Source organism: Mustela nigripes, chromosome 4 (genome assembly GCF_022355385.1).
Source record: "Mustela nigripes isolate SB6536 chromosome 4, MUSNIG.SB6536, whole genome shotgun sequence".
In the NCBI taxonomy this organism is placed as follows: Eukaryota; Metazoa; Chordata; class Mammalia; order Carnivora; family Mustelidae; genus Mustela; species Mustela nigripes.
Window position 1 is genome coordinate 85,431,377 of NC_081560.1, and position 16,101 is coordinate 85,447,477.

The 16,101-nt window shown below is 44.0% G+C and overlaps 2 protein-coding genes across 2 annotated transcripts in view; one reads left to right on the plus strand and one right to left on the minus strand.

Moving 5' to 3' along the window:
• The window catches only part of FBXL13 (F-box and leucine rich repeat protein 13), a 251,841-nt gene extending 240,606 nt beyond the window's left edge, over nt 1-11,235 (minus strand). The window contains exon 1 of the mRNA XM_059396979.1: nt 11,098-11,235. Within this exon, the coding sequence (XP_059252962.1) occupies nt 11,098-11,172 (75 nt within the window). The 5' untranslated portion in view covers nt 11,173-11,235. The remainder of the gene's footprint in view (nt 1-11,097) is intronic.
• A 337-nt stretch (nt 11,236-11,572) lies between these two features.
• ARMC10 (armadillo repeat containing 10) overlaps nt 11,573-16,101 on the plus strand; it is a 32,685-nt gene continuing 28,156 nt past the window's right edge. Inside the window, exon 1 of the mRNA XM_059396988.1 lies at nt 11,573-11,857. Coding sequence (XP_059252971.1) covers nt 11,719-11,857 — 139 coding nt within the window. The 5' untranslated portion in view covers nt 11,573-11,718. The remainder of the gene's footprint in view (nt 11,858-16,101) is intronic.

The window sequence follows — 16,101 nt, forward strand, 5'->3', positions numbered from 1 at the left end:
GTGAAAATACAAAAGTTTCTGCGTCTTCTTGACATTTAAATAGAGGGTCCCAAATTTTTACTTTGGAAACTCCATAACTGAAAATATAGTGAAGATTATTGAAAAGGGTCAGCTGACTTTGGCCCTTCAGGAGGGACCTCAGGGAGAGGAAGGTGCCCCTTGAGGGGTTTTAAGGCAGAGTGGACATGTGAGGAGACCGTCTCCGTGAGGTGAGAGCCAGACAATGGATTCTGATACCTGCGGGATTGCACCGGGCCCGACAGGGAGGCACCCACCAGCTGTGGAATCCCTAGACAAGTGAATTGCTACTGGAGAAAAAAATAATTATATACACTTTTGGTTATTTAAGTGTTCCACGAATTTGCCTCTGGAACAACATCTGAGAAATGGGGGGCTGGGCTAAGGGAACTCAGCAAACGTAACTGCCCTCAAGAGAACCACAACCTTTTAGCCCCAAGGTCCCATAAAATGAGTCAGGGTATCCAGTTCCTTCTGTCCCACATTGGCTGGCGGTGTCTTGCTCCCATAGCCAACAGCTCCTCATTCTTGCCTCTCTAGCAAATATTTGCAGCTGTTAGTCCCTAAAAGAAAATACCCAGGAATAATCTATGTGATATAGAAATAAATGCAATATTTTAAAAATACAAATTGGAATCAATCACGAGAGAAACATAAAACATAAATATCATAAAAATTTTAAAGGTTTTATAGTATTTCTTTTTTTTTTTAAGATTTTATTTATTTATTTGACAGACAGAGATGACAAGTAGGCAGAAAGGCAGGCATAGAGAGAGAGGAGGAAGCAGGCTCCCCGCTGAGCAGAGAGCCCGATGCAGGGCTCGATCCCAGGACCCTGAGATCATGACCCGAGCTGAAGGCAGAGGCTTTAACCCACTGAGCCACCCAGGTGCCCCTATAGTATTTCTAAAAATAGAAAACTTTGCATAAGGATCATGATTTGTAACTTAAATACGCCCTCTGCTGGGAATATCTAGTTTTGCAAACCGAGTCTTAAACAGAAATGCGATCTTAGGTTTGAAGAACACTTTTCCGCTCTCACAGACAACCACTACATGTTTAGACATGTTTAAACATCTAGACAACCACTAGATTTTTAATAATTTGGTAGACACTTTACCCATAGTATCTCCCCCACCTCTGGTCCCATGGGGTAGGCCTTGTCTGTACGCAGTGTGCTCGCTCCTGACTAGTAGAAAACAGAGAGAGAAACTGATCTCTAAATATTACATACAAAGTATGTCTGAAATTCTACCCAATTCTACCAATAAGGCTTCATCGTATATTGCCCCATCTTAATATCTTTTTAAATACAAATGTCTTGGGGTGCCTGGGTGGCTCAGTCGGTTAAAGCCTCTGCCTTCAGCTCAGCTCATGATCCTGGGGTCCTGGGATCAAGCCCAGCATTGGACTCTCTGCTCAGTGGGGGGCCTGCTTCCTCCTCTCTCTCTGCCTACTTGTGATCTCTGTCTGTGAAATAAATAAATAAAATCCTTTTAAAAGTCTTAAATAAATGAATAAATACATAAATACTTAAATAAATACAAATGTTTCTTGTAAGGAATATATCCAAAGAGATGTCCACAGTGGTGGGGTGAGTATTTCAGAGTTCTCAGAAATATCTCAGTGAGTGTAGAACCAAAAGATAATTCTCAGTTTTCCCATAGTTCCATCTAGGTGCAGGCTCTGAGTCTCTACAGGCAGACATTTTTTAAAAACCTTTGAATTTCTAAAATATACTTTTCCTGAATTTAAAATGGTATACAGAGAGTTAAACTTTTATTGCCCAAATTTACAAGTATTTGATCAATCAGTTCATTTATTTCAAACCGAGAATTAAAGTTTAAAAAATACTTGCCTCCAAGGTCTTAAAAAAAAAACCTTTCTATTTCTCAATGTTTCTATGTCTTGTACAAACACTACAGCCCTTCTATTTCTCGATGTTTCTATCTCTTGTACAAATAGTACATGTAGATTACATGGAAGGCATATTAGATACTGGTGGTCCCTGATGGAAATAGACCAGCTTGTTGCAACATGAGGCTATGAACCATGAAGGAGGATATTATTTGGGGACAGAAAACAACTGTGGTGATTAATCACAGTGATTTCAAATTCATCTTGTGAAATCAGAAAAAAAAAAATCTTTAATCCCCCCTCCAAGTTCATGAGAATCCCAAAATATATCCACATAGGACCAGAACTGTTCTTTGATGCTGCAGGATGGGTGGAAAGGGAAGCAGCAGAGCTCTCTTCTCCCAATGCCCCTCCTCTGACCGTAGAGCATTCCTCCTAGGAGTCAGGACAAGCCTGGGATTCTGCTAACACAGAATCAAAAAAACCTTTGGAATCTACCAGCATGCAATTAGGCACACACAGGCCTACCTGCAAACTGAACCAAAGTGAGAGGGTTTTATGAAGGTGCTAGTTGGGGCAGACACTGAGCCATCTAGGAATGAGGCGCCCAGGAGACCTCAGTCATGCGGCAAGAGCCAAAGGGATCTCATCCCAGGGAGACCAGACACAGGCCTGCAACAGGCCAACCAGCTGCACCTGGGATGAGAAATTGGAGCTTCCCAGTAAAAAAGGTTTTTCTGCTCCCTGGGCTTTCTTTATTGCTTTCTAGTTTATTTGGTAACCGTATGCAAAAGCATACTGTTTTTCCTACATTTAGGCCAGCATTTCAGTATTTTCTTTTAATATATGAACATTTTTTTCTGATTATAAAAATAGTATATGGTGTATGCAATTTGGAAAAATTCAGAGAAAATATAGAGAAGAAAATAAAAATCAACCATAATCCTGCCCACCAGAAATAACCTCTAATAAAACTTTTAACTTCAGTCTTTCACAATGCATGTATTTTTTACAAATTAAATTTTAAAATTATAGTTTTACAAATTAAAATGAGGATTATGTATTGTTATTGTGTATCTTTTTGGGGGGGTTATCCCTTTTTATTTTCTTGGTTATGAAACATTTTTCCACATCTGGTCAAAATTCTTCAAAACATCATGTACTGGGGCACCTGGGTGGCTAAATCCGTTAAGCGTCTGCCTTCAGATTAGGTCATGATCTCAGGGTCCTGGGATGGTGCATCCCGTGTCAGGCTCCCTGTTCAGGGGGGAGTCTGCTTCTCCCTCTCCCTCTCCCTCCACATTCATGCTCTCTCTCCCAAATAAATAAATAAATAAATAAATAGAATCTTTAAAATTTTTTTTTAAAAATCATGTATTGAGGTTGGTTGGTAATCTGCTACAAATAATAGTACCATAAATTTTTATAACTTCTAAATGGTTGGCCATCTAAGTTGTTTCAAACTTTGTCCCATTATTAAAAATGGTATGATGTAATATTTTCACTATTAATGATGAAATGTACATATCTTCATCTCTGACTACTTTGTTAGGATAGATTGCAAGAATATAGAATCAGGAGGTATGGGGTTTTTTTGTTTGTTTTTAAGATTTCATTTACTTATTTGACAGTCAAGAGATCACAAGTAGGCAGAGAAGCAGGCAGAGAGAGGGGAGGAAGCAGGCTCCCTGCTGAGCAGAGAGCCTGAGGAGGGCCTTGATCCCAGGACCCTGAGATCATTACCTGAGCCGAAGGCAGAGGCTTAGACCACTGAGCCACCCAGGCCCCAGGAGGTATGTTTTGAAGCTCTTCATACCTATCTCAAAATTGCTTTCTAAAAAGGTATTATCGGGACGCCTGGGTGGCTCAGTTGGTTGGACGACTGCCTTCAGCTCAGGTCATGATCCGGGAGTCCCGGGATCGAGTCCCGCAGAGGGCTCCCAGTTTCACGGGGAGTCCGCTTCTCCCTCTGACCTTCTCCTCGCTCATGTTCTCTCTCACTGTCTCTCTCTCAAATAAATAAAATCTTAAAAAAAATAAATAAATAATAAATAAATAAATAAATAAAAAGGTATTATCAATTTATACTCTTATTAACAGCCAATGTGAGTGTCCATTTTACCTTGCCAGCACTGATAATTATAAAATTCTAATTTTTGTTGATTTGATGGCTGGAAAACAGTAATTCATTTCATCTACACTTTGTTTTGCCAGGTGGTTAAATAGTTTTCTTCCACTGACTATCTGTTATGGGCTAATTGTGTTCCCTCAAAATTCATGTGTTCAGTGTGATGATATTTGGAGATGGGACCTCTAGCAGGTATTCAGGGCTGGATGAGGTCATGAGAATAGGGTCCTCATGATAGAATTAGCACTGTTATAAAAAGACACACCAGCCAGCTTGCTCTCTCTCTCTCTGCCATGGGAGACACAGTGAGAAAGCAGGTGTCTGCAAGCCAAGATGGGTGCCATCACCAGAACCCACCCACGTGGGCACCCTCATTTCACACTTTGAGCTCTGGAACTATGAGAAGACAAATTTCTGTGACTTAAGCCCCCCAGTACAATGGTATTTTGTTATGGCAGCCCAGGAAGACTAAGACACTAGCCATCTCTGATTTTGCATACATTTTATTTGTCCTTTATTGGGATGGGCTTCATCTAGAAGGATTAGGGAGGTAGCTATAACAGTATCCAAAGAGAGACAACCCCAGAGAATGAGAACTTCAGAAGGACCGAACCAAGGCCACTTATTCAATCTCCATCTGTGTCACCAAAAGTCTCCCCTAGAGTCCTTCTCAGCTGTGGGGTTTATTTTGTTTTGTTTGTTTTGTTGAGAGAGAGAGAACACATGAGCACCAGGGTAGGTGAGGGGAGGGGCAGAGGGAGAGATCGAATCTTAGGCCGGCTCCACACCCACCACAGAGCCCAAGGTGGGATTCGATCTCATGACCCCGAGATCAAGACTCCGAGCCAAAAATCAAGAGTCAGGGACTTCCTGGGTGGCTCAGTGTTGGCTAAGCCTCTGCCTTCAGCTCAGGTCATGATCTCAGGGTCCTGGGATCGGTCCAGGGTCCCGCATCAGGCTCTCTGCTAGGCAGGGAGCCTGCTTCCTCCTCCCTCTCTCTCTGCCTGCCTCTATGCCTACTTGTGATCTCTGTCAAATAAATAAAATCTTAAAAAACAAAAAACAAAAGTATCAGATGCTTAACTGACAGAGCCACCCAGGCACCCCTCCACTGTGGATTTAAAAGGATCTGTGGTTTTAAACAACAAACCACATCAACCGTTTGTCCAGTCAGGCTGCTGTAACAGAACACTATAGACTGAGTGACTTATAAACAACAGAAACTTCTCAATATAAATTTATTTCTAGAAGCTGGGAAGTCCATGATCCAAGTACAGGAAGATTCTGTGTCTGGTGAGAGGTGCTTCCTGGTTCACAGACAGCTGTCTTCTCACAGTGCCCTCACATGATGGAGGGGAGAGGGATGTCCCTCAGGCCTCCTTATAAGGGCACTAATCCCATTCATGAGGGCTTTACCTCATGACTTAACTCCCAAAGGCCTCATCTCCAATACCATGACATGGGAGACTAGGTTTCAACATAGGAATCTGGGTAGACAGAATATTCGATTGATAGAGTGCTTTTATTACTTTTTTCATTTTCACAATAAAATCTATTTTTTAGATTTGAAAGTAGACATCAATTTCCTTTGGTGTGTGTGAGAACAGCTATCCCACGTGTGACCCTGCTGATCACTGGGAAGGAGGAAACCATGTTGATTGGCCATTAGACCACCCCTTCAGCCTCACTGTGCCACTCAGGCTTTTCCTGAAGTTCTAGAAGCCTTGTGCCCTTGAAAAGTACAACCTTAGAGACACAATGATCATTTCCGGGTCCAGGGTAATTTTCCTTGGCTTATTACACATGTTAATATAGTTGAGACCTGCACTGTCTAATATAGTAGGAACTAATTACATGTGGCTATTGAGAACTTCAGACATGGCTAGTCTAAATTGAGATGGGCTGTTTAAGTGTAAAATACCCACCCAATTTTGAAAACTTAATATGATTCTATCTATATTGAGTCCATGTTGAAATGATTACGTTCTGGGACTGGTTTTATAAAATATATTATTAAAGGGGCACCTGGGTGGCTCAGTGGTTTAAAGCCTCTGTCTTCGGCTCAGGTTATGATCCCATGGTCCTGGGATCGAGCCCCGCATCGGGCTCTCTGCTCAGCAGGGAGCCTGCTTTCCTCTCTCCCTCTCTCTGCCTACTTGTGATCTCTCTGTCAAATAAATTTTAAAAAATCCTTAAAATATATATATATATATATATATATATTATTAAAATTAGCTTCACCCATTTATGTTTCTTTAGTGTTTCACAGGACACCCAAATAGATAAATGCACAGAGAATGCAAGAGAAATGTCAGGACTAAAGACAGCTTCAGATTCACAGCCGCAAGTGCCCAAAGCCACTGACAAATTTTCTACTAGCACATGGTAGCTGTCCAGCAAACATTTGCTGATGGAGTGGTCTGACGTCCCCTCCTTACCACTCTTGCTGTCCCCCAAGAGAAAAAAGGCTGGCTGGTGCCAAGACCCTAATTTGTTGTTTGAAAAATGTTACCTGACTAACATGAGTTGAACATACAATCCAGTGCTCTTTGAGATGGGTGTACAAACCTCTAGGAACCCCAAACCTTTTCTCCTTGTGTGTACAGGATAATCGGCAGTGGCTCCCAGGGCTGCACACTTCCCCATGGACATCCAGAGATGGTATATCTCTGTCCTGGCACTCCAACCAGCAACTTGACATCAACTGGCCTGGATCACATCTTGCCTTCTCTCATGATTACCACCACCCACATTGTCACAGACATTGTGGCCAGAGAACCTTATTGTTGGAAGCCAATAAGGGCTGGACCACCAGGGACAGAGATAGTCAGTTTCCCTGAAGCATATGGTCTATGTGGGGAAGAGGGAGGTTATAGAAGAACATAAGAAATATTAGAAGGAAGAGGGAAACGCATATTGTGTGGGCAACTTTTTAATGTCCAGTGTACATCTACTCCTGGGGAACACAGAAAGGGAAGAGGAAAAGAAGGGATAAATATGTAGAAGAGTTGAAACCCACTTACTGGGTGACACTGCTGTGATTGATTCCCATCTTATTTGTCCACATAATGGTTGTAACTACAACTTGATCCCAGATTCCCCTTGTATGAGCAAGCCACTTGTGGCTAATTGTATGGCCATGACAATATCTCCCATCCCACGGGCTATGTCACAATGTAACTTTAATATGCCTCCCATCATGAAGTGGGGTCTATATTCCCTCCTCTTAAATCTCAGTGAAATAATGTTATGTTGACTTCTGAGCCGAGGTCACACATGGTGGTATAACTTCTACCTAGTTCTCTGGAGATGCTTGCTCTTAGAACTGAGCCTCCATACTGTGGGGAAGTCCAAGTTGCTCATGAAGAGGCCCATTTGGAGAAACCAAGCCTCCTGGCTCACAGACATAGCTGACCCTCTGCCCCCAACCAACGCCCAGCACCAACTTGCCAGGTATGTGAGCAAACCATCTTGAAAGTGGGTGTTTAATTCCTGTTCATCCAACCCAGATGGTACCACATGGAGCAGAGACATGCTCTCCCTGAAAAACCTTTCAGAATTCAGATTTTTGAACAAACGAAATGATTCTTGCTGCTTTAAGCCACTAAGTTTTGTGGCTGTATTACAAGGCAACGGATAATTGATACAAAGAGCAAATAGAAAAGAACTATATAGCCCAAGGAAACTGGTCTAGCATCCATCCCTAGCTATGTACATTATGAGAAGAAACACCCAGCCATTGCTATCCTTTGACATTTTATTATGGAAAACTTCAAACATACAGAAAATAAACGAGTATCATGAACCCCTATGAACCCATCACTCAGTTTCAACAATTACCCCATTCCGAAAGTCTTCAAAGTTATTCATGTTAACAATGATTTTTAAAATAACAACACTTTAAAGAAAACAGGAAATGCTAGATAAAAGGGATGAAAACATGCAAAATTTTCATCAAAATTTATAAAAAAGAATCAACTGATAATCCTGAAATGGAAAAATATACTGCTGGAAATTAAGAATCCATTTGATATATTTAATAGTAGACAGGACACAGCATAAAGCAGAATCAATAAACTTGAAGACAATCAGTGAAAAATATCCAAGTTTGAGCACAAAGGGAAAAAGAAGGAAAAAAACAGAACCGGGGTGGGGGGGGAGACAAAAAAAGCCTAACATATTGATGATGATTAGAGTCCCAGAAGAAGAAGAGAGAATTGGGTAGAAACATTATTTGAAAATGGTCAAAAACGTCCCAAAACTGATGACAAGTATCAATCAATAGAATCGGTATTTAAGTCAGTAAGTCAAGCAGGGTGTTTTGTTTTGGTTTTTCAATCAGCTCTGTGCAAGCATTTGCAGGGAAATGATACTCAGGTTTTATTTAAGATAGGTAGGTGAAATTCAGAAGAGGTTGAGTATACAGGAAATCTATGATAAAAAAAAGAAATTACATCTTCCAAAGTTTGCAGAAGATGGGTTTTAGAAGATCTTTAGTACTGTCAAATTGGGTCAGATGAAGAACTACGCAGGCTTAAGAGGCACAGGGCGATTCATCCTGATAGTCTCCTAGGGGAAGCGGGTAACCGGATTAAGGTGGGAGTGTGGGCCCCGGAAAACCGCTCCCTTGCTCCTACTGCTAATGTGGTGCCAGAAGGGAGAGAGGGACTCCTCATGAGAATATCGCCTTAGGCAAAGGGCTCTACTGAAGGCCTCTCTCCTCTGGGAGCAATGGGGGTTTGTACCCAAAGGAGGGACCAAGGATCCTCTGCCAGTATATGGAAAGAGGTATATGGCAAGTGGAGGTATATGGCAAGTGGAGAGCAAGAGGAGGAGAGGCTTTCACTTCCCTGGTGTTCCCTGACCCTCAACTCAAGTCCACTTCTGCTACCTACTCCACAGCCAATCTAGAGTGAGTCATCACTCAGAAGAGCTCAATCCTAAAATCTTAAACACAAACATTCCGCTTTCTGACCCCTACCCTCCTACTCTTCCAGCTCCCTCCCTCCATGACTCCCTCTACCCCTCTTTACTCCTTAGGATCCTCTACTTTCTGCCCGTCTATCAGTGTCAGGAACTGTTCTCGCTTCCCACCTAGTCCCTCTGCCCATCCCTCAGACACTCTAAAAAGCTTAGCTCCTTCACCACCACCGCCCCTCCAAACTATATGCCTGGCAAACGCCTATCCTGGATGAAGTCAACCCTTATTTTTATACCTACATCTGGTTTACTGTTACTTAAGAAAATCACTCAGTGGGGAGGATGAGTACCATGCTTCTACCTATTTTCAAACATAATTGTATGGAAGTAAAACATGAATGAAACTCAGCAGAAAAAAATTAAAACAATACAGAGGTATATGGAAAAAATTTTAAAAAAATAAAGCCATCCCCCCAACATTTGCTTTAAAAGTTTTGTGTATGTTCTATGCATGCATTATTGTCTTAAATGTAGCTAGATATATGTACCTACATATACACACATATACATACGTATATGAAATCAGAGTAGTTACATTGTAGTAGACACTTCTGGGGCAACTTGCATTATTTTTCCTCTTTTAAAATAGGTCTTGGGCACCTGGGTGGCTCCGTGGGTTAAAGCCTCTGCCTTTGGCTTAGGTCATGATCCCGGGGTCCTTGGATCAAGCCCCTGGGCTCTCTGCTCAGCAGGGAGCCTGCTTCCTCCTCTCTCTCTCCCTGCCTCTCTGCCTACTTGTGATCTCTGCCTGTCAAATAAATAAATAAAATATTTAAAAAAAATAAAATAAAATGTCTTGGAAAGCTCTTCTTCTCAAAAAATACATACATACTTTATATACTATCCCATTCCCTTATTTATATATAAGTTATTTGCTATTTTCACAATAATGAATATCCTTGTACAGCTTTCCGGATACAGTGAAAGTCTATGCCTGAAGTGGATCTCTAGAAGTGAAATGTTTGGTCAAAGGGTGTATGTACTTAACATTTTAACAAATACTTCTAAAATACCATTCAGAAAGGCTCTATCAAATTGCCCTCCCAGCTGCACAAGAGACTTACCATCCCGAGCAGGGCTCTCAACATTGGCTGGCTCCCCTCTTCTTTCCTTCCCTAGACTTCTCTCCCCCTTAATCTCCACATACCTTATCTCTGCTCCAAACCCCTTCTGCTGCCTCCAAAGGTACACATTCTTAGCAAATATCTCACCAAATATTTGTAGAGAAAATGGAAGTTACTTGGCTTCCTACCCCCAAAACAACAAAACCTACCCACCCCTCTCCTGTCCTCCTTCCTCCTAATGATCGGGTAGGGTACAGTCTCCTCGGGTTAGGGCAATCCCGGCCGTGGGCTCCTTCCCTTCACGAAGGGCTGGCTGCCTTCCGTAGGGGTCTCAGCGTCCACTCTCGCTCAGCTGACCTGAAATCTATCCTCTGCCTTCATCACACAGGCTCACCGTGTGCCAAACCCACCATACCTCCTCCTAGGTGACACTACTGCCCACTCTCTTCATAGAGCCGCACTCTTCTAATTTTGCTCCTCTGTCTCTAGAACACTTTCTCCGCGGTCCTCCTCGGTCCTCAGGCCCCTCTTTTTTATATATATATATATATATTTTTTTTTAAGATTTTATTTATTTATTTGACAGAGAAATCACAAGTAGATGGAGAGGCAGGCAGAGAGAGAGAGAGAGGGAAGCAGGCTCCCTGCTGAGCAGAGAGCCCGATGCGGGACTCGATCCCAGGACTCTGAGATCATGACCTGAGCCGAAGGCAGCGGCTTAACCCACTGAGCCACCCAGGCGCCCCCTCAGGCCCCTCTTGACCAGACCTTAACGTCTGGAGTGCGCGGTTGCTGTCCCCGGGGCCCTGCGCTCTTTCTCCGGGGAACATGTCACCCTTCCCCTCCTTTCCGCCACCATCGCCCCCTCTGTCTTCTCCTCTCTGATCTGTGTCTTCAGCCCAGACGGCCAGTCTATTCAAGGCTGACTTCATCCTCTCCCATTCCGCTCCTCATACCCTCCACTCGCTCTCCCGCCAGACCCTAGCCGCTCCTCCGAGAAATCGCCGGGGTCCTCTCCCTTTTAACTCCGCCGCCACGTGGCGCCAGTACCTCGCAGACCTGAGGAATGTAGTTCTCCTTGAAGTAGTTCCTCAGCTGGGGGTTGGCAGTGCGTAGCGAGGCCATGACCAGAGGCCCCACTGAAACTCCCTGCCGGCCCTCCGCGTCCCCGGAAGCAGGCGCCGCGCCCAGGCCGGGGACTAGCGCGTCCCGGCGTTGCCCCGGCAACCGCGGGGCAGGGAGGGGCGGGCGCGGCGGAGTGAGGTCCGCGTCCCCTAGGCGGGGCGGGGGCAGGGGAGCAGCCAAGAGGGCGGCGGGAGGAAGGCGGGCTTCGGCCCCGGCGGCAGCCAGCAGAAGTCCGTCTTCGGACAGCGGCGGCGGCGGCGGCAGCCTCCGGGGGCTCCCTTCGGGTCACGCAGTCCCTGAGGCTCCGGACTAGTCCTGCCCCCCCGCCCCGCCTCTGCCAAGCCGCCGGGACGCTCCGGGGCCGCAGGGGGCGGTCTTGCTAGTCTGGCAGGGTCGTTTCCGGGAGGCGGAGCTCAGACCCTATTTCCTTTCTTCTCCGCGGGCTCGCGCTCGGTTGGCGGCGGGATCCGCTGGCTCCGGGGCCTCCTGCGCCAGGCCGAACGCTGCGCCCCAGCCCCAACGCTGCGCCCCAGCCCCGGCGGCAGCATGGGCGGCGCCCGGGACGTGGGCTGGGTGGCGGCGGGCTTGGTCCTCGGGGCCGGCGCCTGCTACTGCATTTACAAGCTGACGCGGGGGCAGCGGCAAGGCGGCCGCGGGTTTCGGCTGCGCGCCTCGCGCTCCGCAGGTGAGGCCACGGGATGCCCGGCAGGCGGCGGGGGACAGCGGACCGGGGCTGGGTGTTATCCCTGGGGTGAAGGTTGAAGACAGCGGGCGCTCGTGGCCTTGCCGTGCTCGCGGCCAAAGAAGCCGAGGCAGGGGAGGGCGGGAGGCTGGTGAGCACGGCCAGGTGGAGAAGCCAGGTGCAGAGGACTGATCGTCCACTTGATGGGATGCTGTAAGGTCCGGAGCCGCCTCCTGCCTCCACTTAGTTCAAAATCCCGTGATGAAAAGTTGCCCACATTTTCCTGCCTGAGTGCGGCGTCACAGCGGAGGATTGGCTGGGTTTCTCAAAAGCATGTCCACCACCCCGCACGTTAAAGCTTGCTCCGGCTTTTGTGTTACCAAGGGGATTCTCCCTACGATGGCGTGGGTGTTGCGGGGCCTGGAGCGGTAGACGAAGTCGTGTCTGCAGTTGCCCTGGGAGAAGGAAAGCTGGAGGGGTAGTTCTGCGTCCTCTCGGCCAAGCCTCAGAGGGGAGGTACCTTGAAGTCACTGTGGTTCATACACAAAGTCGCTGAGAGATTCTGGAGATAACAGACACGGATGTACCTATCAGTTTGAAACAGTTGTCTGCATGGGAAAGGAAGCTACCCTCCCGGCGAAAAAGTGCATGGTTAGGTTGCCGTCCAAAAGTCCCGATGGGTGCGTTCGGGATTCTGAGGATTTGCTGGATGTTCTGGAGGGAAATTTCCGGTCATGGACGTTGTTACAGAAATAATTAAAAATGAATTCTCCTGCCAACCAAGAAATTCCTCTCTGCAAATACAGAAAAGAACTAAAGTTTTATTGTTGAGTAAGCATTAAACTAGATTGCTGTGCTCATCCCAGGCAGTCAGCTAATGGGATTGAATAGAGAATTCTCACCCCTTTATGTATCTAGGCAGATATCTATTTCATACCACCTGCATGTTATCCAGAAAGACAGTAACTTGTCTTTAAGAAAAGGCTTGACAGCACCATTTACACATAATTCATCGTAAATTCACTGGTAATTGACGTGGCAATTTGTTTCAGCTAATTGCTTTTATCCAAAGGAAACATAAGACTTCTCAGCATCTTCTCAGCATCTATGACAAGCAGGTGGTTACAACATAGAACCAGGTGGTGAGGCTAAATTCAGAGATCTGGGCTCCACCTTTTTGATGTTTACATTTTAAACAGATGACCCCAAATCCCATAAGAAAGACTTTCTTGGGTTGTAAACTGGCAGGAGAGTTACTTAGCTTTTAAAAAGATGTCATTTATATTAAGGAGACAAAGGAATTACAGTTATAGCTCGTTCTTGAACAAGGGGAATGTGAGCTGCACAGGATTACTTACATGGAGGTTTTTTGTTTGTTTTTCAGTATAGGTACAGTTCTGTAAGTGTATTTTCCTTATGATTTTCTTAACATTCTCTCTAGCCTATTTTATTGTAATAATACAGTACATAAGACATATCACATACAAAATATATGTTAACTGTTTTCAGTTCATCGCAGTCTATTAGTAGTTAAGTTTGGGAGAATCCAAAATTATACGTGGATTTTGGCACCCCTAAACTCTTCATTGTTCGAGGGTGAGCTGTACAAGTTTACTCAAGGAAATACTCCGAGAAAACAGTAGGGAGAAGGTCTGTTTCCCTTTAGGGACAAAGGAAAAAGCAATTTTCAAAAAAAGGTTTTTATTTTCCCTGACTTACAAAGCCTAATTTGTTTGTGTGTGAAAGAGATTCCTGGATTCAGATACCTTCTCACTTACACTGATTGAACCTGGTGAACACTGACAAAGTCAGTGTTTTAAACTTAATTTTACCAGTTCCAAAGTCACCCTTACCTTAAGTCAGGCACCTTACAAAATAAGGTGCTCCTGGTCCCTTCTTCCTGAAACTACCCCTTTATCTTTTTTTTTAAATATTTTATTTATTTATTTGACAGAAATCAGAAGTAGGCAGAGAGGTGGGGGCGGGGGGGGGGGGGGGAAGAAGGCTCCCTGTGGAGCAGAGAGGGTGTGAGGAAGTGGGGGGAAGCAGGATCCCCATGAAGCAGAGAGCCCGATGCGGGGCTGGATCGCAGGACCCTGAGATCATGACCAGAGCCCAAGGCTGAGGCCTAACCCACTGAGCCACCCAGGCGCCCCACCCCTTTATCTTTGAAGAAGACTTAACAAGTATCATTTTTTTCAGCATCATGTTTAGATTTTTGAAGATGATCTTTTTTGTTGTAATTGAGATAAAATTGACATAAAATACTGTATTAATGATAGGTATACAGTATGATATGTGGCTATGTATATATTTGATATAAAATATATGTAATATGTATATATTTGGTTTGATTTGATATACTTGGTTCAGGTATTTGTACATATTGCAGAATAATCACCATGAAAAGTTTAGTTGACATCTCTCACTTCATAGGCACAGATTTTTTGTTGTTGGGATGAGAACTTCTAAGATTTACTCTCAGCAACTTTCAAGTACATAATACAGTATTGCTTGCTAACTGTAGTCATCAAGCTGTACATTACTTTCCCAATATTTACATATCTTTAAACTTGTGCTTCTCATCACTTTCATCCATTTTACACTCCCCCTTCGCCTGCCTCTGGCAACCCCAGTCATGAATCTATTTTTATTCGTGAATTTGATTTTTTCCTTTTTCTTGTTTTAGATTCGACATATAAGTGAGATTATGTCATATTTGTTTTTTCTTTCCTGTCTGACTTGTTTCACTGAGAATCATGCCCTCAGTGTTCACCCGGGTTGTTGCAGATGGCAGGATTTCCTTCTTGTTATGGCTGAGTAATAATCCACTATTTCAGTTTTCCTATATATATGTAGACCACATTTTCTTTATCCATTCATCTATCAATGAAAACTGAGGTTGTTTCTGTGTCTTCCTGTTATAAATAATGTTGCAGTGAACATGGGGATGCATATGTCTTTTCAAGGTAATAATTCTTTTTCTTCACATAAATACCCAGAAGTGAAATTGCTAGATCTGCGTGCTAGTTGTATTCTTGATGTTGTGGAACGTCCAAACGGTTCCATAGTGGCCGCACCATTTACATAGTCTCCAGCAGTGGACCAAGGTTCCCTTTTCTCTACACCCTCACCAACACTTGTTATCTCTTATCTTTTTGTTTTTGTTTTTGTTTTTAAATCTCTTATCTTTTTGATACTAGCATTCTAACAGGTGTGAGGTGATACCTCATTGTGGTTTTGATTTGCCTGTTACTGATGATTACAGATGTTGAGCACTATTTCACATATCTGTTGGCCACTTATATGTCTTTGGAAAAAATGGCTATTCATATCCTCTGCTTATTTTTTTTAACGATTACTTGGGTTTTTTCCCATTGAGTTGCATGAGTTCTTTATATATTTTGGATATTAACTGCTTATCAGATAAATGATTGGGGGATATTTTCTCCCATTCCATAGGTTGCCTTTTCATTTTATTGATGGTTTCCTTTGCTGTGCAGAAGTTTTAAAATCTGACAGTCCACTTGTTTATTTTCATTGCTTTTGGATTTGGTGTCAAATCTAAAAAATCATGCAAAAACCTATGTCAGTGAGCTTACTGCCTACATGTTCTCCTGAGAGTTTGATGGTTTGAAGTCTTATGTTAAAGACTTGATTATAAGTTGATTTTTGTGTCTGATAAAAGAGTGGCCCAGTTTCATCTTTTTATGTGGCTGTCCAGGTTTCCCAGCACCATTTCCTGGAGTTGATGAAGTCTTAGAATATAAGTGAGGTTCGGTGGCGTGAGGTCCGGAGCCAATGACCAAGAAAGAATTCTTGAGACAGTTTTGGTGCAAAACGGTGGTTTATTAAAGCCCTGGACAGGACCCATGGACAGAAAGGGCTACTGCCCCGGGGCTGTGAGGAGGGGTCTGTTATACACTTGCAAGTTGGAAGGGGATCGGGAATGGCATAAGTGTATAAGGAATTTTGGAAGCAAGATTTCCAAGACCTTGAGGGGTTAGCTGTTGTTGGGCAAAAGGTTATTCATTACCGTGAATAAAACCTTTTCCTGAGACCCTTTAGATGTATATCAGCGGCCCCTGTGCTTGGGAATGATTGTCAACGCTATCTTGGAGGGTTTAGAGATAAAGTTTCCCAGTGAATTGTAGAGTAGAACTTAAAGGATCCTGGTCGGGGGTAGGGGGCAGTCTTTGATGACTGAGCCCATAACCTGTGGGGTCTGACGCAGGTAGAAAGTGTCA